General features: G+C 45.9%; 2 protein-coding genes across 14 annotated transcripts in view; one reads left to right on the top strand and one right to left on the bottom strand.

Moving 5' to 3' along the window:
- LOC115075420 (claudin domain-containing protein 1-like) overlaps window positions 1-15,407 on the top strand; it is a 37,623-nt gene extending 22,216 nt beyond the window's left edge. For 4 of the 6 annotated variants that reach the window (XM_029575768.1, XM_029575769.1, XM_029575770.1 and 1 more), the window contains 4 exons: window positions 3,091-3,385; window positions 3,801-3,908; window positions 9,931-10,068; window positions 14,923-15,407. In XM_029575768.1, the coding sequence (XP_029431628.1) occupies window positions 3,112-3,385; window positions 3,801-3,908; window positions 9,931-10,068; window positions 14,923-15,143 (741 nt within the window). In that variant the 5' untranslated portion in view covers window positions 3,091-3,111 and the 3' untranslated portion in view covers window positions 15,144-15,407. Of the gene's footprint in view, window positions 1-3,060; window positions 3,386-3,800; window positions 3,909-9,930; window positions 10,069-14,922 lie in introns of all 6 variants that reach the window. The other 2 variants (XM_029575771.1, XM_029575772.1) reach the window with 2 other exon arrangements.
- A 4,744-nt stretch (window positions 15,408-20,151) lies between these two features.
- The window catches only part of ERCC1 (ERCC excision repair 1, endonuclease non-catalytic subunit), a 33,126-nt gene continuing 31,708 nt past the window's right edge, over window positions 20,152-21,569 (bottom strand). For all 8 annotated transcript variants that reach the window (XM_029574909.1, XM_029574910.1, XM_029574914.1 and 5 more), the window contains exons 9-10: window positions 20,946-21,014; window positions 20,152-20,754 (exon numbers count right to left, since the gene is read on the bottom strand). In XM_029574909.1, the coding sequence (XP_029430769.1) occupies window positions 20,701-20,754; window positions 20,946-21,014 (123 nt within the window). In that variant the 3' untranslated portion in view covers window positions 20,152-20,700. The remainder of the gene's footprint in view (window positions 20,755-20,945; window positions 21,015-21,569) is intronic.

Below are 21,569 nucleotides of genomic sequence, written 5' to 3'. Positions count from 1 at the left end.
TACTTACCTGATAATTTCCTTTCCTCTAGTAAGGGCAAGTCAATCTCAGACCCGCCCTCGGCTGCTGATATTTAAATTTGTGGTTAGCCTTTCTTCGGGCGAGCTATGCAGAGTATGATTCCTGCTCTTTGTTGAAAATTGGTAAGTGGCTTCTCTAGCCTTTAGTTTGCTAGATGTGTTCCTTCTTTTTGCTGAGCTCAGTATTCCTGTTGGTTGAGAAACGTGCATAGTTGGCTGTTCAAATAATAATGTTCAAGTATAATTCGTTTTGTCCATAGTTTGGCTTTTCCCGAGAATATTGGCAGGCTAATGTCAGGGACTATATAGCTGTGGTCAGCTTTTGCTCCTTCTCCATCTGCTGGCAGAGGTGCATAACTCACTCATTGGGATTGACCTGCCCTTATTAAAGGAAAGTAAATTATCAGGTAAGTAGTAATTTCTCCATTAATGTATTGAAAATATGCCTTTATAACATTCCTCAGATCATTTTCAGAGAAAAAGGACAACAGCAGTATAAATCTCTCTGCTACCTCATATTCCGAAGACTTGAAAAAGACTGTTAACTCGAGGTTAGCGGGGGATCAGATAATTTACTGTACCAAGGAGAAAATAGATCTTATTAATAGTGGAAACCAAATCTGGAGAAATATTTAAGACTTCCTGGAAATATCTGCAAAGCTAGGGGAACATTTATCTCTTCTGGAAACATTGCCACATTCCTGGATAAGTGAAGCTTGAACAGATTTTAGAGAATTTATTTTATCTTGTAAAGCAGTAATCTTTCCAGCAACATCCTGGCGTTGAGAATCGTAATCAGCAAAGATGCCAACTTATTTGCAATATTGTCCACTTTCAAAGAGCACTGTGAAAAAGCAGCCCCCAGCTGGGCCATGAAATCCTATAGAGCTTCGGAGGCACTAGGCTGGTGCAGCTGAAAACAGTACCTGGAGTAAGTTGAGAGACTCCAACACTGCTAGGAAGAAGTTGTCAGATCAGTGGCAGCTGACACTGCCAACTCCACGCATTCAGCACTGAGCTCCCTTCCACCCAAAGTTCCCCCACTGCCTGCGACCTCCTCTTCGGGAGGAAGATGATAATTCCAGGGGCTGAGGGAAAGCTCCTCCACAGCGGGTTCTGGTGCTCCTCCACCTGAGCCAGCAATGCAGATCTGCCCCCCTCAGTAGCAGGAGCTACGTAGGAGACGCTGCCCCAATAAAGGAGAGGACTCTGTGGGTAAGTCCTGACCTCCCCCTTCTGTTTGGGAGGCATTGTAGATAGGTAAAAACAGCGAGGCAACAATTCAAAGAGAAATCTCAGGAGAGCGTCTTCAGTGTGGAATGTCCATGCAACCAAGAAAACCTGGTTTTGATCTGTGCAAGCAGTCATACTAAATTCTCTAGATTATTGCACCTAGGCCTCCCTAGGAGTCGGCAGCAAGCTTTGCAGCCGATTCAGAATTCAGCCTCCTGCCGCCTCGCCCCTAGCTTTATTGACCTCCGCTGGTTGTCTCTTACTTTTCAGGCATTTTTTTTTAAAATGTTAACCTTTAACGTACAAAGCTCTCAAAGCGAATGGCCTGGTTTACTTGAAAAACCAAAAACAAGACCGATGCCTTGGAAAGGATTTTATTCACACTACTTGAAAAGCCATGTACAGCCTTGTGTTCTTTCTCAAATGCTTCATTCAGCAGAAAGATCACTACTTATTGTCCCCTCTATTACGCTTTGTCATCTTCAGTATATATGTGGTTGGACTTGTTCTGTAGCTACTTCCCTGATTTGCAATGCCCTCCCATTAGAACAAATCCAACCTTTTATCTTTCAGGAAGAAGGTAAAACCTTCTTGTTTAAACACGTCTTTGTTTTGAAATCTGAGATCCATCCTCTTACATTTGCTTCTCTGTTTTTCATTATAATGGCTGTTTTGAAATGCGTTTGTGTAGTGTTGTATGTGATGTGTCCTAGTATAGACGAGTGTTTGAAATTTTGGGGCCAATATTCAAAAAAAGCTGAGCTCCTAACTCTAGGTCTCTAAATTAAGTGCCTAAGTTAGACACCAATTTTCAGCTGAAAATTTACATTAATGTAGGAGCCTTAGAGTTAGGTTCCTAAATATAGGCCTGCTATTAATTTTCCTAGATTTAGGAACATAAATTAGATGCCTAGTTCTGAAAATCAGTGATAAGCTCCTAACTTTGTTTTTCTGCCCTAACTCCTCCCTCGTAGCCACCCATTCTCTAGGTTCCTAAGTTTAAGAGCCTAGTGAAACTAGGAGCCTAAACTCTTTGAAAATTGGCCCCTTTATGTACATCTTGATGTTTTATGCTATTGCTACTGTAATCTGCTTAGAATAGTTTTCTATTTTCATGTGGAATAGAAATTTTTAAATAAAGTCGGAGAAAGATGGCGTTCAGGTCCCCGAAAGCATCAATGTTATCTATTTATTTTAAAAAAAAAAGTATAAACTGCTTCCCCAGTTTACAAGAGTTGCACAAAGCAGGATACAAGATTAAAGAAGTAAAAGGGAAACCTGACCATTGTTCCACTGTCCTTGTCAAAACATTCCTATCTTTTAAAAATATTCAGAACTCTACTGTAGTATTTTCTGAAGCCACATTACTGATTAAGAATCTGGAGAAATATATATCAAATATTTAGGAAAAATCTATTTTAAACACCCACGCATCAATTTCCATTTTTTTCTGTCCCATTCATTTTCTCCCATCTTCATGAGAAGCCCTGCACTTGGGTTTTTCTGAGCTCTGAGAGAGCTGTTACATTTCAGCACAATCAGACGTGTGTCTGATTTATTCTGCTGTCTACAGAGAATGCCTGTTTATGGGCAAGCAACTATGCTTTACAGCTAGAGAGGTGTAGATTAGACATTAGCAAGCATGGCCACATTATTGGGGAAGTGGTGGAATCTGCATTAATGGAGATCTTTAAGAGCAGATTAAACAAACCTTTCTGGGTTGCTTTACGCACCGGGGATCCTACCTGGAAGCAGCAAGCTTGGATCGATGATGTCATGGGATGCTTTTTAACCTATTTATACTTCTAGGAGTAGATTGTAACCTGCCTCTCTCTGCAGTGGTGAGGACCTGGCACCATCATGGATAACCGCTTTGCCACGGCACTGGTGATTGCCTGCATCCTCAGTGTCTTCTCCACCATCTATGTGGCAGCTTCCATTGGCACCAACTTCTGGTATGCATATCACAGCCCCCCACCATCCGGGAATATCAGCGAGACCATCCTGGCTCACCACTTCAAGGATGAATTTTCCATTTTGAAGGAGGCCAATGAGACGACCTACATGGATGCACTTTTCCACTGCAATGGCAGCCTAGGGCTATGGCGGAGATGCATCACTGTCTCTAGGAAAGGTATGGACTGTGCCTTCCTCCTCCAGCTTACTCATCCTCTTCTTCCTCTCTCGTGTTATCTCCATGCTCTTCAGCAACAAACCCTGTACTACCTTTCCTCCACATCTGTTGCCATCCTCTCTCTACTTCCGTTACCTTCTTTGCCCCTCAGCTATCTCCCCCATCTCACCATCTCTCTCTCCATATTATTCTCGTCCCTTCACCCAGCACAATAGAGGGCAAGATGGATCCTCTGATCTCCTTATAGAGACAACAGTTGAGAGACATAGAAAGGGAAACCTCCAGGGAATAATATGGGGGCTAGGATAATATAAGGGAAGATGGAACACAGGTAGCAGCATTTTACTAAAAGTGGGGTGTTGTTTTGCATCGATTCAGCTCTCGCTGGAGAGAGATTTTCTGTTCTTTGTTACAGGCGCAGTCTTAACTACGGAGTGTGTCAGTTTCTCTCTCGCAGACCAGTTTATGGAGAAATACATGGTGCCAGGGAACCACAACAGTAGTATAGACCTGCCCCGAACTTGTAAGTATGAGTTGTGTGTGGTCATGTATTGAGTTTGTAAAGAAGCAAACATCCTCTCTTCTAACAGCATCTGAGTTTACTCAGTGTACTGCACCGTTAAAGCAACTATCGATCAGTTAATCCACAGCTTGTTCAATTCATCATGTACTGCATCCTGTGACTTTTATCCCTCCTTTATTTTCTGGTTCCTTTACTTCTTCAGTTTCTTTGTTCAATTCAGGGCAGAAGCACGGTATAAAAAAGTTTTAAATAAATAAAGAAAAATCTGGGAGAGTCCAAAGTGCACAAGTTACCAGAAGACAAGCTAAAGGGCAGAAGATTTATTCCTCTCGGGCAAGGTGTCGAGACAATAAGAGATTTTGCCAAACTAAAGGGTCTTCGGGGCCTTGGAGACAAATAGCAGCCAGACCTCAGCATGGGGTCAGTCCTTGCAGGATGGCTGGAAGCATCCCGAGACAACCTTTGTCCAGGTGCAGGAGGTATGAAGCGAGGATGGTTCACCTTCAGTTCTGGCTGACGCAGGGCACATGGTGCTCTTTTACAAGGAATGGGCCAAAATTACCACAGCCCAGTGGGTCCTAAGTGTGATAAAAGATGGCTACACGTTAGAATTGTTCATCCGACACGAGACGTATACAGTGTTTCCCCTTGCGCTCCTCGTGCGAAGCAGGTAGCTGATCAAGGGACAGTGGACTGCTTGCGGTGTCTGGGAACTATTGTGTCATTTCCTGGAGAGGAGCAAGGAACAGGAAGGTATTCCATTTATTTCGTGGTACTGAAAAAAGAGGGAACGTTTTGCCCAATTTTGGATTTAAAGGTGGTGAATGCAGCCCTCAAGGTTCCTCATTTCTGTGTGGAGACAACGAGGTCGGTCATAGAGGCGGTATGCAAGAAGGAGTTTTTAGCGACTCTGGACTGGACTGAGGCATCTTTGCATATAGCCATCAGGCCAGAGCACTAGCAGTTTCAGAGGTTCATGATCCTAGGGGGCACATTTTCAGTTTCAGGCCCTTCCGTTCAGACTAGCAACGGCTCCGTGTACGTTCATCAAGGTGATGGTGGTGGTGGCAGCGGCCATACAACAGGAAGATATCTGGATGACCGGCTTATTTGGATGAAATCAGAGGACTTCTTTTGACAGTCAGTACAGAAGGTGTTGATGCAGTTGGAGTCTCTGGGTTGTGTGATGAATCTGGCAAAGAGCCATCTAGTTCCCTCTAAGACCCTGGAGTATCTGGGGACTCAGTTTGACATGCTGGACGGAAGCATTTTGTCACAGAAGAGAGGATGCTGAAGTTGCAGATTCAAATTCGATACCTGTTAGGGCTTTCGATGCCTAAGGTCTGGGACTGTTTGCAAGTCCTGGGCTCTGTGGCATTGACCACGGAACTGATGCCTTGGGCGATCACACATATGCAGTCTCTTCAGAGGGCTCTTCTCTCCCAGTGGAATCCATTAGCGGAGGAGTTTAATCTTTCCCTTCTGCTCAAGGGGGAACATAAGAAATTGCTATATTGGGTCAGACCAAGAGTCTATCAAGCCCAGCATCCTGTTTCCAACAGTGGCTAATCTAAGTCACAAGTTCCTGGCAATTACCCAAACACTAAGAAGATCCCATGCTACTGATGCAATTAATAGCAGTGGCAATTCCCTAAGTAAACTGGAATAATAGCCATTAATGGACTTCTCCTCCAAGATCTTAAGCAAACCTTTTTTTAAACCCAGCTGCACTAACTGCACTAACCACATCCTCTGGCAACAGATTTCAGAGTTTAATTGTGCATTGAGCGAAAAAGACTCATGGTGGCTGCTTTGTGCCAGTCTGGAATGTGGAGTGGAATTAGAAGTTCCGATTGAGGAGGTACTCGCCACTGATGCCAGCCTTTCAGGCTGGGGCGCACTGTGTCAGGATCAGTCAGCGCAAGGCCTGTAGTTGAAGAAAGAAACATCATGGTCTGTCAATCGATTAGAGACAAGAGTGGTGCATTATGCTTTGCTTGCCTTTCTGCCACAGTTATGCGACTGTCCGGTGAGGGTCCTATTGGACAATGCAATGTTGGTGGCCTACATCAACAGACAGGAACCAAATGTCGGGCAATAGCTCAGGAGACCCAGGTGTTGATTCTCTGGGCGGAGCAGCACCTAAAGCCACTAGTGTTGGCTCATATCGCTGGGGTAGACAATGTTAAGGCAGATATTTTTCAGCCAGAAGGAGCTAGACCCTGAGGAGTGGGAACTGTCAGAGACAGCGATGCATCTCATTCACCAGAAATTGGGTATCCTTATATGGACTTAATGGTGACCAGACAGAATGCCAAGGCGTTTCATTTTTACAGTTGCTGGAGAGAACAAGGGACAGAAGGACCTAAATCTATCATGGCCTTGAAGTGTTCTTCTTTATCTCTTTCCTCCATGGCCTCTGGTGGGCAAGGTGATACAGCGGATAGAGAAACACCTGGGCAGTGTGATTCTGGTGGCTGGAGTGGCAGATTTTGTCAACATGGCCATAGACAGATTGCTGAGGTCTCTGCAGTCTGGCAAATCTTCTCCACCAGTGCCCAATCTTTTCGGATCAGGCGGCTCATTTCTGTCTTGTGGCTTAGCTTTTGAAAGGAGACAGCTGAGGCAGAAGGGATATTCCAGGCCAGGTGACTTTCCACATCCTTAGTGTATGTGAGGATTTGAAGGGGCTTTGAGTCCTGGTGTACTGTTAACAGGATGCAGTTGATTCAGGCTACAGTGTCGCTTATTTTGACTTTCCTACAAGAGGGTTTGGTTAAGGGTCTGGCTTTTAATTCTCTGAGAGTACAGATAGCAGCCTTGGGCTGTCTCCAGGTTAAAGGGATCAGCGATTACCTGATCCCTTAGAGTAAAAAGACTCAGTGGTATTGTACTCACACAGTGATTCCACTAGTCGAGAGGTCTGGCACTGGAACAGAGGGCAGGCCCTCGAGGAGCGAGTACCTGGTTCCAGGGAAGCAGTACTGTGGAATAGATGGTAGTTGTACTCATAGATGGAAACTGTTAGTGAAGTCTTCCAAGTAGAAAGGGTTGTAGATGCAGGCAGCGACTCAGGGAATATGGGCCCTCGAGGAGCGAGTCCCGGTTTCCTGATAGCACCTGAAAGAAGCAGAAGAGGCCCCCGAGGAGCGGGTACCCCGTTAGCAATAAGAGTTCCAGATAACGCTGGAGTGGCAGAGCAGCTTCGGTATGGAGAGCGAATTCCATCTGTAGAATTCCTGGGACGCCCCTGAGGTTTGCGCCAACGAGGAAATAAAGATGAGGGCGGCATGCACGCGCGCGCCCTATGGTACCTTGGAGGAGCATGGCGGGACGCAGCATCAAAGCCCGTCCGGGACGCCGGAGAGGTCGGCAAACAGAAGCCATGGCAGCCAGTAGTCCGAGGTGAGCGGGAGGAGCCGCAAGAAGAGTGAGGTAGGCGGGGAGAAGCTGTCGCAGACCGACGGTCGCAACACTTTTGCTCTCTCACTTGCAGCCAACACTCACTACCAAGAGATGCGTTCTCCCTCTCATGGGCCACCGATCTCCTATATGCATTCCCTCCACTTCTCTCAAAGACTTTCATGAAGTTACATCAGGACAAGGGAAGCATGATCCTGATAGCCCCTCACTGGCCACACCAAGTGTGGTTTCCAATACTTCAGGACCTCTCATTTCACAGGCACATTCCCCTGGGGAAGGACCCGCTTCTGATCACTCAGAACGACGGGTGTCTACGCCGCCCCAATCTTCAGGCCTTGTCCCTGACTGCCTGGATGTTGAAAGGTTAATTCTTCAGCCACTCAACCTTTCGGAGCCAGTTTCCCGTGTCTTGATTGCTTCACGAAAGCCTTCCACGAGAAAATCTTATTATTACAAATGGAACAGGTTTAAGTTATGGTGTTCTTCCCTGTCCCTTGATTCTTTCACTTGTTCCACCAAGAAGTTTCTAGACTATCTCTGGCACTTGTCAGAATCAGGTCTAAAAACTTCCTCCATCAGGATGCATGTCAGTGCGGTAGCCGCCTTCCATAAAGGTGTCGGGGATGTTCCTATTTCAGTACAACCCTTTGTAACACTTTTCTGAAGGGCTTGCTCCACCTCAAACCTCCAATGCGCCCTCCAGCCCCTTCTTGGGACCTCAACCTTGTTTTGGGTCGGCTCATGAAACCACCATTTGAGCCTCTCCAATCCTTTAATCTTCGCTATCTCACATGGAAAGTGATTTTCCTTTTGGCAATCACATCTGCTTGCAGAGTTAGTGAGTTACAGGCCCTAGTTACCCACCCGCCTTACATTAAACTTCTGCACGACTGAGCAGTACTCCGCACTCACCCTAAGTTCTTGCCTAAGGTAGTATCGGAGTTTCACATTAATCAATCCATTATACTACCTACATTCTTTCCCAGGCCCCATTCCAATCCAGGAGAACAGGCTCTGCTTACCCTTGACTGTAAACGGGCTCTAGCGTTCTATCTAGACCATACAGCTACCCACAAAAAATCCACCCAACTGTTTCTTTCCATTCCATCAGATTGGGTCAACCTGTGGGTAAGCAGACTCTCTCCTCCTGGTTAGCAGACTGCATATCCTTTTGCCATCAGCAAGCAGGCATTCCACTTCAAGACCGTGTTAAAGCACACTCTGTGAGGGCCATGGCGACTTCAGTAGCGCACCTACGCTCGGTGCCGCTTCCTGATATTTGTAGGTCTGCTACTTGGAGTTCTCTCCATACATTTACAAGCCATTATTGCTTAGACAAGGCTGGCAGACAAGATTCCATCTTCGGCCAATCTGTCTTGCGCAACCGATTTGCAACTTGATGTACCAACACCCTTCTGTCTGCCCGTTAGGGTTCAGGATGCCCTCTACCAAATTCCACCCCAGTCCTTGTGCCTCTTGCACATCTTGGGTACATTTGGTGCATTTCTCGGACATCCTCAGCTCAGTACTCACCCATATGTGAGGACTACCATCCTGCTTGTCCTGTGAGAAAGCAGAGTTGCTTACCTGTAGCAGGTATTCTCACAGGATAGCAGGATGTTAGTCCTCCCGAAACCCACCTGCCACCCCACGGTGTTGGGTTCATTACGTTTTCTTATTTTATTTTTGGCACTTTAGCTTTTAAACAAGACTGAAGGGGGGCCCCTGCTGGTTGCAGGGTTAGTCCCATCCTGGGCATGCCCAGTAGGTGCCAGTCAGAGTTCTAGAAACTTTGACAGAAGTGTTCCGTGATTGGGCTCCATCCTGATGATGTCACCCATATGTGAGGACTAACATCCTGCTGTCCTGTGAGAACACCTGTTACAGGTAAGCAACTTCTGCTTTCTACAGGATTCTTGTTGAGTAAGAGCCTCTGTGGTTCCACTCCAAGGTCAAAAAAAGAAGGGATAAATAGATCTAAGTACAAAATGAAACACTCACAAGTTACCCGAGTCATCTGGGTGAACAAAACCTCCTCAATAGTGATTTAAACATTATTTCAAATATTGTGTGCAGTTCTGGTTAACCCATTTCAAAAAAGACGTAGCGGAGCTAGAAATGGTGCAGAAGAAGGCAACAAAACTCACAAAAGGGATGTAATAGCTCCTCCATGATGAGAGACTGCCCAGGTTAGGGGACCTCAGCATGGAAACGAGACCACTGAGAGGGGACATGATAGAAGCTTATAAAATCATGAGTGGGATGGATAATGCGGAAACAAGGGGACACTCCGTGAAACTAACAAACTGCAGATTCAAAACAAATCAGAGAAAGTGCTTTCTTACTCCGGCTGTGGAATCTGTTCAAGGTGACTAGCATAGCGGGGTTTAAAAGAAGTTTGGACAAGTTACTGGAGGAAAAGGCCAGGTAGATTAGGGAAAACCATCACTATCCTTGCAGGAAACAAAAAAGATCTACATTTTGGGATCTGCCAGGTACTTGTGACCTGGACTGTCCATTTTTGGAGACAGGATTTTGGGCTTGATGGACATTAGTCTGATTAAATATGGCATATTTTATGTTTTTATGTCTCTTTAAGATCTCTGGCGCTGTCAGGTCCTGCTGCCCTTCATCAGCTTGGGATTAATGTGCTTTGGGGCATTGATTGGAATCTCTTTCTATGCCTGTCACAGTCTCTACCCTGCCATTGGTACTGGTGTGCTCCACTTCCTTGCAGGTAAGGACCCTGGAGACAACCTCAGGAAATTCTGGAAGGAACCATGTCAAGTTTTAGTGGGACCCTGAGAGACCCAAGGTGTTTGAATAGAGATGCAATGAAAAAGATTTTGGGAGCGTTGACTGGTCTATAAATAGAAGGGAACCAGGAGAAAGTGGAAAACACTGGCGGTTGCACATAATGGCTCCGTGAACATGGTAACTTAGTATTGACGGTAGAAAAAGACCAATTGGACCATCCAGTCTGCCCAGCAAGTTTCTTACGGTAGTAACTGCTGCTCCGTGCAGGTTACCCCCATGTTTCTGTTAAGGGTAGTAACTGCTGCTCCGTGCAGGTTACCCCCATGTTTCTGTTAAGGGTAGTAACTGCCGTTCCGTGCAGGTTACCCCCCATGTTTCTGTTAAGGGCAGTAACTGCCGCTCCGTGCAGGTTACCCCCATGTTTCTGTTAAGGGTAGTAACTGCCGCTGCGTGCAGGTTACCCCCATGTTTCTGTTAAGGGCAGTAACTGCCGCTCCGTGCAGGTTACCCCCATGTTTCTGTTAAGGGCAGTAACTGCCGCTCCGTGCAGGTTACCCCCATGTTTCTGTTAAGGGTAGTAACTGCCGCTCCGTGCAGGCTACCCCCATGTTTCTGTTAAGGGTAGTAACTGCCGCTGCGTGCAGGTTACCCCCATGTTTCTGTTAAGGGTAGTAACTGCCGCTCCGTGCAGGTTACCCCCATGTTTCTGTTAAGGGTAGTAACTGCCGCTCCGTGCAGGTTACCCCCATGTTCCTGTTAAGGGCAGTAACTGCCACTCCGTGCAGGTTACCCCCATGTCTCTGTTAAGGGTAGTAACTGCCGCTCCGTGCAGGTTACCCCCATGTTTCTGTTAAGGGCAGTAACTGCTGCGCTGTGCAGGTTACCCCCATGTTTCTGTTAAGGGCAGTAACTGCCACTCCGTGCAGGTTACCCCCATGTTTCTGTTAAGGGCAGTAACTGCCGCTCCGTGCAGGTTACCCCCATGTTTCTGTTAAGGGTAGTAACTGCCGCTCCGTGCAGGTTACCCCCATGTTTCTGTTAAGGGCAGTAACTGCTGCGCTGTGCAGGTTACCCCCATGTTTCTGTTAAGGGTAGTAACTGCCGCTCCGTGCAGGTTACCCCCATGTTTCTGTTAAGGGCAGTAACTGCCGCTCCGTGCAGGTTACCCCCATGTTTCTGTTAAGGGCAGTAACTGCCGCTCCGTGCAGGTTACCCCCAAGTTTCTGTTAAGGGTAGTAACTGCCGCTCCGTGCAGGTTACCCCCATGTTTCTGTTAAGTGTAGTAACTGCCGCTCCGTGCAGGTTACCCCCAAGTTTCTGTTAAGGGCAGTAACTGCCGCTCTGTGCAGGTTACCCCCAAGTTTCTGTTAAGGGCAGTAACTGCCGCTCCGTGCAGGTTACCCCCATGTTTCTGTTAAGGGTAGTAACTGCCGCTCCGTGCAGGTTACCCCCATGTTTCTGTTAAGGGCAGTAACTGCCGCTCCGTGCAGGTTACCCCCATGTTTCTGTTAAGGGCAGTAACTGCCGCTCCGTGCAGGTTACCCCCATGTTTCTGTTAAGGATAGTAACTGCTGCTCCGTTCAGGTTACCCCCATGTTTCTGTTAAGGGTAGTAACTGGTGCTCCCTGCAGGTTACCCCCATGTTTCTGTTAAGGGCAGTAACTGCCGCTCCGTGCAGGTTACCCCCATGTTTCTGTTAAGGATAGTAACTGCTGCTCTGTTCAGGTTACCCCCATGTTTCTGTTAAGGGCAGTAACTGCTGCTCTGTGCAGGTTACCCCCATGTTTCTGTTAAGGGCAGTAACTGCCGCTCCGTGCAGGTTACCCCCATGTTTCTGTTAAGGGCAGTAACTGCTGCTCTGTGCAGGTTACCCCCAAGTTTCTGTTAAGGGTAGTAACTGCTGCTCTGTGCAGGTTACCCCCATGTTTCTGTTAAGGGCAGTAACTGCCGCTCCATGCAGGTTACCCCCATGTTTCTGTTAAGGGTAGTAACTGCCGCTCTGTGCAGGTTACCCCCATGTTTCTGTTAAGGGCAGTAACTGCCGCTCCGTGCAGGTTACCCCCATGTTTCTGTTAAGGGCAGTAACTGCTGCGCTGTGCAGGTTACCCCCATGTTTCTGTTAAGGGTAGTAACTGCCGCTCTGTGCAGGTTACCTCCATGTTTCTATTAAGGGTAGTAACTGCTGCTCTGTGCAGGTTACCCCCAAGTTTCTGTTAAGGGTAGTAACTGCCGCTCCGTGCAGGTTACCCCCATGTTTCTGTTAAGGGTAGTAACTGCTGCTCTGTGCAGGTTACCCCCATGTTTCTGTTAAGGGCAGTAACTGCTGCTCTGTGCAGGTTACCCCCATGTTTCTGTTAAGGGCAGTAACTGCCGCTCCGTGCAGGTTACCCCCATGTTTCTGTTAAGGGCAGTAACTGCTGCTCTGTGCAGGTTACCCCCATGTTTCTGTTAAGGGTAGTAACTGCCGCTCCGTGCAGGTTACCCCCATGTTTCTGTTAAGGGCAGTAACTGCTGCTCTGTGCAGGTTACCCCCATGTTTCTGTTAAGGGCAGTAACTGCTGCTCTGTGCAGGTTACCCCCATGTTTCTGTTAAGGGCAGTAACTGCCGCTCCATGCAGGTTACCCCCATGTTTCTGTTAAGGGCAGTAACTGCTGCTCTGTGCAGGTTACCCCCATGTTTCTGTTAAGGGCAGTAACTGCTGCTCTGTGCAGGTTACCCCCATGTTTCTGTTAAGGGCAGTAACTGCTGCTCTGTGCAGGTTACCCCCATGTTTCTGTTAAGGGCAGTAACTGCTGCTCTGTGCAGGTTACCCCCCATGTTTCTGTTAAGGGCAGTAACTGCCGCTCCGTGCAGGTTACCCCCATGTTTCTGTTAAGGGTAGTAACTGCTGCTCCGTGCAGGTTACCCCCATGTTTCTGTTAAGGGTAGTAACTGCTGCTCCGTGCAGGTTACCCCCATGTTTCTGTTAAGGGTAGTAACTGCTGCTCCGTGCAGGTTACCCCCATGTTTCTGTTAAGGGCAGTAACTGCTGCTCTGTGCAGGTTACCCCCATGTTTCTGTTAAGGGCAGTAACTGCTGCTCCGTGCAGGTTACCCCCATGTTTCTGTTAAGGGTAGTAACTGCTGCTCCGTGCAGGTTACCCCCATGTTTCTGTTAAGGGCAGTAACTGCTGCTCTGTGCAGGTTACCCCCATGTTTCTGTTAAGGGCAGTAACTGCCGCTCCGTGCAGGTTACCCCCATGTTTCTGTTAAGGGCAGTAACTGCTGCTCTGTGCAGGTTACCCCCATGTTTCTGTTAAGGGCAGTAACTGCTGCTCTGTGCTGGTTACCCCCATGTTTCTGTTAAGGGCAGTAACTGCCGCTCCGTGCAGGTTACCCCCATGTTTCTGTTAAGGGCAGTAACTGCTGCTCTGTGCAGGTTACCCCCATGTTTCTGTTAAGGGCAGTAACTGCTGCTCTGTGCAGGTTACCCCCATGTTTCTGTTAAGGGCAGTAACTGCTGCTCTGTGCTGGTTACTTCTAAGCCTTATATGTTAACAAAGCAACATTTTTAGTGGGTGAGGAGCTTTCTTGAAAATTCAGAAAATGCTGCTTGATATGATTTGCTTTTGAACTTGGCGTAGAAGCCGTCCTGCGCTTTTTCCCTTATGTCGGCAGATCAGTACCCCAGACCGTAAAAGTCTGAGCCCGAGTTGGTTGTCCTCTGAATCCATTTTCCCTTTTCCCCTCACACCCATGAAAGAGAAAATACAAGAAAACCCCAGAATACCTTAAAGGTCCAGATTCAGAGATCAGGCCCAGGCCACCTGAAGCCTCAAAAAACAGGGACTCATGGTGCGGGTGGAGCCTGCTGAGAAGGGGCCACATCTAACCAGGCCCCGGAAGGAATAGGAGACCCCAAAGAATGAAGGAGCCTAGAAAGGACCTAAAGACTAACAGGCCCATACAGTAAACATCGCGGGCCTCTCTCCTGTGCGCGCGATTCAGAAAAAAAAATATTCAGATTAGGGCCCGCGGTAAAAGGAGGCGCTAGGGCCACCAGCGCATCCCTAGCGCCTCCTTTTTGACAGGAGCGGCGGCTGTCAGTGAGTTTGATAGCAGACGCTCAATTTTTCTGGCGTCGGTTCTCAAACCCGCTGACAGCCACGGGTTTGGAAACCGGACGCCGGCAAATTGATCTCCCGGTTTTCAACCTGCGAGCCGCGGGCCCATTTAACTTTTTTTTTTTTTTAAATTATTTTTTACTTCGGGACCTCCGACTTCATATCGCCATGATATTAAGTTGAAGAGTGCACAGAAAAGCAGTTTTTTCTGCTTTTCTGTGCACTTTCCCGGTGCCGGCAGAAATTAGCGCCGACCTTTGGGTAGGCGCTAATTTCTGAAAGTAAAATGTGCGGCTTGGCTGCACATTTTACTTACTGAATCGTTAGGGAATAACTAATAGGGCCATCAATATGCATTTGCATGTTGCGGGCGCTATTAGTTTCGGGGGGTTGGATGCACGTTTGATGCGCTATTACCCCTTACTGAATGAGGGGTAAAGCTAGCGCGTCAAACGCGGGATAACAGGGCGCTCCGCTGGAGCGTGCACTGTACTGTATCGGCCTGTAAGTGTTTTACTAATTTTATGTAGATTGCAAAAGTGTGCAGAACTGTTTCTTTTTCGTATCTATTAATAAAACTTCAAGAAATCCACGAAAGCCTAGCCTGTTTCTATTCTCTGGCCAATCTGACTGCACACACTGCCACATGGGCAGAAGTAAGGAAACAGAGAGATTGAATTCCAGCTCTGCAAGTCTGATCATTCTGACTTTATCACTTGCTTCCTTCTCAGGTGTCTGCACCCTCGGATCTGTGGCTTGTTACGTGGCCGGCGTAGAACTCCTTCACGAGAAGCTTCCCGTGCCAGAGAATATACGGGGGGAGTTCGGCTGGTCCCTCTGCCTGGCCTGCGTCTCTGCCCCGCTGCAGTTCATGGCTGCTGCTCTCTTCATCTGGGCGGCACGCACTAATCGTAGGGAGTACACGTTCATGAAGGCGTACCGCGTGGCATGAAAATACTCAGCACGCCATCTTCCTCTGCCTCTTCACAATGCAAACCATTCACTGGCTGCTTTCATGGACGTTACTATTGGAAGAGAACACAAGCTGCCGATTGACAGCCGGACGTCATTCAAAAAGGATATGTCTAGTGCCTGACCTAAAAGCATGTAAACATGAAAGCTCTATATTTTGTATTTTTGTTAGGGAAATTGAAACAATTAAACTCAGCTATGGAAGTATATTATGCACAGAATAAAATAATATTAATAAACTTAAGTAATTGTAAATCATTTTTTAAAAACAGTGAAAACCAATAGCTAGCCATAGAAATACAAGCCCTAAAGAGGCTCCCCTCTGCTCTTCACTTATTTTTCTTCAAGGCCAAGCAGGATGGTAGTCCTCACACATGGAACCCGGAGCTTCAGATGGAGCCCAGCCCGGAAAACTAATGTAAAAGTTTCTAGAACTTTGAGCCTCATTGAGCTTGCTCAGGCATGCACTATAACACGTGTCCACAAGGGGTCCCCTCAGTCTTTTCTGCGGAGCCTGTCATCTCGCGGGCAGGTGAGAGCCTCATTTTTGCCAGTTTTTGGCCTAATTTTTCAAATAACCTTTTCTTGCAATTTCCTTTTTGTTGTCTCATGCAGTCAATGCAGGGTCTCCCCGTTCTCCTGTTAAGCATCCTAGATACGTTTCTTAGTGTTTATCAGTAAGTTTAATTTCATTGTCAATCCCCCGGCGCGGCTTGCTGCCTGCCAGCCATCGATAGCCACCTCCATCAGTTATGATCTTGCATCCCTTTTATTTCATGATGACATGTCCACTTCAGGTTTTAAGCAATACCCCCGGTGCACAAAGACCATATTTATCACAGATCCCCATGATAAATGTGTCCTCTGCCTTGGGGCATCACACGACATCCGGACTTCCAGCATGTGCACCAGGTTGACCTCGGAGGAACATAAGATTTGGCTCGACAAGATGGAGTGATCCATTGGTGTTGGCATGAGGGACCTCTTAGCCATATTGATGGATGCCAAGCTATTGACATCGGTGGTACCACACAATTCCCTCAAGGTCTTTGGCGGAGATTGACACCGGAGACTGACCATCGGCTGGCTCCTCCATGTCGAGTATGTTGGGTTTTTTGGTCTTGGCACTGGGGAAGGACCGATTGAGATTCAAGGGAAGTCGAGGAAGCATCGGTATCAGGAACCAATGAGAGAGGGAGCTATTTTAGATTTAATTCTTAGTGGACGCAGGATTTGGTGAGAGAGGTAACTGTGGTGGGGCCACTTGGCAATAGTGATCATAACATCAAATTTAAACTAATAACTGGAAGGGGGACAATAAGTAAATCTACAGCTCTAACACTAAACTTTCAAAAGGGAAACTTTGATAAAATGAGGAAAATAGTTACAAAAAAACTGAAAGGTGAACTGCAAAGGTTAAGTGTTCAACAGGCATGGACATTGTTTAAAACTACAATCAGACGTGCAGTCCAGATGTATTCCATGCATTAAGAAAGGTGGAAGGAAGGCAAACGATTACCTGACTTGTGGAAGGTTTTATTTTTGGTGGTGGTCATTTCAGCGAGCTCCAGGCCTTAGTGATTTGTCCACCTTACATTAAGATTTTCATGACAGGGTGGTCCTATGTACACACCCTAAGTTTCTGCCTAAGCTTGTGTAGAACAAAACTGGAAAACAAGGTATCTTTTAGCCTCATGACACCATTATCTCTGTGCCTCCCTGTTTGTTTATGTACCACATTGCTACTGTGTTGTCCGTTTGTATCAGCACAGTCTTGTTTGAGAGGCAGTCTTTGAAGGCATAAAGGGCATATCACATCGCTCAAAGTTCCAAGAAGTTGATCTGACACTGCTTTTCGAGCATAGTTCACGCCTCTTGTGTTTGAAGGTTGTTGACGTGAGCTCCCCATCCAAGGTTGGAGGCATCTGTGGTCAGGATGACTTGCGGATTTGCCTGTTGGAATGGGAGACCAGCTTTCAATGCTGTTTGATTTGTCCACCAGTGGAGCGACAGGCGTAGCTGGTGGGTGATTTGTATGCCAGTGGTTGGAAAGCTTGTAGCCATTGAGATTTCAAAGTCCATTGAGTCCTTCTCATGGCTAACTTTGCCATAGGAGTGACATGTACTGTCGAGGCCATGTGTCCTAGTAGCACCAGAAGTTGATGGGCAGATGCAAACTGGTGATGAATCATGTTGTTTGCCAAGCATGCTAGATTGTTGGCACGGTCGCTTGGAAGGGAAGCTTTCACCACTGTGGTGTCTAGGTCTGCTCCAATAAATGTGAGGAGTTGAGACAGCTCGATGTGGGATTTTGGATAGTTGATGAGAAATCCCAGGGAGTGCAATAGTGTTATTGAGAGAGCTCCCTGCTTGGATGGACTTCTGATTAGCCAATCGTCTAGGTATGGGAAAACATGAATGCTGTTTTTCCTTAGATGTGCGGCAACCATTGCTAGACATTTTGTGAATACTCGAGGAGCAGAGACCAGTCCGAATGGTAGGACTCAATACTGGTAATGATTTCTTCCCACAACGAATCGTAGATACTTGCGATGTTGTGTGAAAATTGGTATGTGTGCATAAGCGTCTTGAAGATCTAGAGAACAGAGCCAATCTCCCCGTTGAAGCAATGGAAGGATGGTTCCCAGAGATACCATCCGGAATCTTTCTTTTTGCAGAAATTTGTTGAGATTGTGTAGGTCTAAGATAGGGCGAAGGCTGCCTGTTTTCTTTGGAATTAGGAAATAGCGGGAATAGAACCCCGTGCCTTGTTGATACCGGGGCACTGGTTTGATAGCCCTGGCAATCAGCAAAGTAGAGAGTTCTACTTGTGGTTGAGGTGTGATGACCATGCTTGTCCAAAGTGGAATGGTTGGAAAATGCGGGGGTATTGTTTTGAATTTTAGGCGATATCCACGATTTAGTATGGCTAATACCCATTGATCTTTTGTGATGAGACTCCATTGGTGTTTGAAATAATGAAGTCGACTGCCTACTGGCAGGGAGGGTTCATAGAAAGGCTTCTGTTCTCTTGATTCGGTTCAGAAACCCACTGCTGGTGGCTTTTTATTTATTTATTTAAAAACTTTTCTATACCGTTGCTAAGTTAAATACCATCGCAACGGTTTACATGTAGGCACATATTTAGTGTAGGTAAAAGTGTACTATAGTACATTCTAACAGGTGCCGTCAAAGGTTTGGTTACAATATATAATTAGACATAGTCATTTAGCGAAGTAGTTCATGACCAATTATACCAAGGTACTTACACCGGTAGTTTTATCACACATAGTATTATAGTTATGCTTTATTGTGGTGTAGAGTTTGTAGACTAATCTACTGTACAGACCTAAGGACTGTGTGTCGGTGCCTCTGTCGTTTCCTGAATAATTTCTCGCTATTCTCCTTTCTCTTTGTAAAATGCTTGTTTAAAAAGCCATGTTTTTAAACTTTTCTTGAATGCCTTGAGATCACTTTGTAGTCTGATCTCTGGAGGCATTGTGTTCCAGATTATGGGTCCTGCTAGTGATAGGGCTCTTTCTCTCACTTGGGTCAGTCTTGCTGTTTTAACTGATGGAAAGGTTAGGAGTGCTTTATTTGCTGATCGGAGGTTCCTGTGTGGAATGTGTACCCGTAATGCTGTGTTCAACCAGTCTGATTTCTCATCATAAATTAGTTTGTGAATGATACACAGGGTTTTGTTTTTAATTCTGTGTTCAATTGGTAGCCAATGTAACTCTGCTAGGGTTTCAGTTATATGGTCCCTCCTTTTTTCCGGTTAGTATTCTAGCTGCTGTGTTCTGAAGTATTTGCAGTGGTCTTAATGTTGTATTAGGTAGTCCTAACATAAGGGCATTGCAGTACTCTGTGCTGGAGAAAATTAATGCCTGTAGTATAGTTCGGAAGTCATTTTGAGTTAGTAGTGATTTAAGTTTTGAGTACCATGAGTTTTGCATAACCTTCCTTTACTTTTAGTGATATGTGTTGTTTCAGATTGATTTCAGGGTCCATTATTATTCCCAGGTTACGTACTTTCCCCGCTAGTTCAATTTTCTGGTTGTCTTTGCGTATTATTGAGCTTTGACTGATTTCAGAGTTTTTTCGTTCTAAGTGTAGAAATTCTGTTTTATCAATATTTACTACAAGTTCCATTTGTGTCAGTAGTTCTTTTATGATGCTTAGGTACATGTTGGCCAGGTTTAATGTTTTCTCTAGAATGTCCTCTATGGGTAGAATTAGTTGAATTATACACTACAAATTCGCATTGACCTCCTCCGTTCTACCCTATCCCCTCTTCTGCCCCATCCGTCACCTTCATCCCCTGCAAAGTCAAGACTCTCCCAGCCTTTCTCCCCTCACCCTCTCCAGCTCCCCTTAGCCTCCCCCTACCCCGCAGCAACTTTTCCTCTAAAGTACCCCTGACTTAAAGTACCCTTTTTTCCCTTTCCCCCACCCCTTCTGCCCTTTTCCTCCTCGCTCCCTCCCTCCCCTTTATTCAGTTGTACAGTAGTGCACATAATTTCTTGATATTGTTCATGAGTGCACACGCCTCTCTAACTTTGTATATAAGTTCACTTGTATATCTAATTTTAATATGGATAATCAAAATCCATTTCGTTCTACCTAGTTGTATTTCTGTTCGCTGACTCTCTTTCCTTGCACTGTCATATATTATCTGTTTAGCCTTCTTTCATCGTTCATTGTAATTTCCTTTCTCAGTTACCTGTAAACCGACATGATGTGTCCTACGCATGCCGGTATATAAAAAGCGTTAAATATTCTCTGATCTGCGTGACCACGTCCTTCACTACTTCTCTGAACAGATTCTCTCCTGGCTTGTTAGCAAGCAGTTACTGTACAGCAAAAGCTATAGGAGCTAAGAAAGAAGGGTCCATTTGATGCCATCAAATGACATCACTTATGTGTTGTGGCTAATTCAGCCCTGCTTGTTGACAGAACAGAACAAAAAAAATTAGGCTTACACCACAAAGATTTAAAAAAAAATTTTACTTTTGAAATATTCAAACTGAAAATAAGATAATACTAGATATAAAAAAAAAAGGTCACTGATGTTACTCAATAGATTGATTTATGCATCAGATGAGGTGAGATCTGGTCCTTGAAAGGTCGCGCCTCAATAAATTGGTTAATCTATAAGGCGTCACCTTCCTGTCATTTTGTAGTCCCAGAGTCTTCCAGCAGGAAGTCCTATAGGCAATGGTGTAGATGAACTGGCTGTGGGGGTCCTCTCATTTTCGCAGTTCCTTCCCTTGCATTAGGAGACACTAAAAGGGGTGAAGTATGAACTCTAGGTGTAGGATAACTTGTAGTTTCTGTAGTCTGTCTTTTGGAGCAGATGGCTCTATACAGACCAGTATAGCATGCTGATTTTTCATCCATCCTTCCTGGCCTCCTGTGAAACTCTCCAACAAACAGAATAATTCCACTGCAGCAGCTAAGACTCAATCTGTAATTCCATAAAGTGAAGTAAAAAAGATCATTCAACGCTTCTTCCAGGCCCAAATAATAAGGATTGGTTATTTGTTCATTTTTCGAAATGGTTCATGGAGAACATCAAATAGTCTCTTAGCCTGTGAAGAAAAAGAGATGAAGTAAGTGAAAGAGCATGACAGATACACGAAGGAGGAATGCATGAGGAAGATGGAAGGAAAGCGGCACAGGAGAGGAAAAGCTAAAAGGGAAATGGGCAGAAAAGGGCAAAATGAACAAAGAAAAGAAATGAGAGCAGCAAAAGACACAAACAGCAATGGTCTCCACTCACTTTCTGTGGACCGAGTCCAGGACAGAGCGAAAGATCCTCCCGGGAAGCCTTTGCAAGGTCAGCGAGAGACTGAAACAATAAAAGCACCAAAAAATAATCAATCTCTGCACAAAATAAACCACCTCTATGGCATTAGGAGGTGGCTGAGAAAGAATGGGGAATCTCTCCAGGGACTTGGCCAAACTACACAACTCCCAGAGCAATGGGCACAGGGCCTGCATGGCAGGTTTGTGTCATAAACCACCCCCTCCCTCATCCCCGGCCATTTTACATTGCTACTTGCTCAGTTACCCAGCTACAATCTGAAAACTGTCCTATCTAGAAAAGAGAGGGAGTAGCTTGGTCGACCTGCCAAGCAACCAGACAACGGCTCAGAGCCTGAGTTTTGTTCCTCTTTAAGTTGCTGAAAGGAGCTTCCTTTTTGCCCTTTGTAAAATCATTTGGTGTAATATTTTCTAACACATACACACACAGGCAATTCTTCTAATGTTCTATATTATAAGGTCTTGTCATTCACTCACAGACTGGGCTTACTCTGCATATATATATGTATGTGTGTGTGTGTATGTATATATATGTGTGTATATACATATGTGTGTGTATATACCCACATATATATATATA

This window comes from Rhinatrema bivittatum, chromosome 13 (genome assembly GCF_901001135.1).
Source record: "Rhinatrema bivittatum chromosome 13, aRhiBiv1.1, whole genome shotgun sequence".
Classification (NCBI taxonomy): Eukaryota; Metazoa; Chordata; class Amphibia; order Gymnophiona; family Rhinatrematidae; genus Rhinatrema; species Rhinatrema bivittatum.
This window is presented reverse-complemented; position numbering and strand designations above follow the sequence as displayed.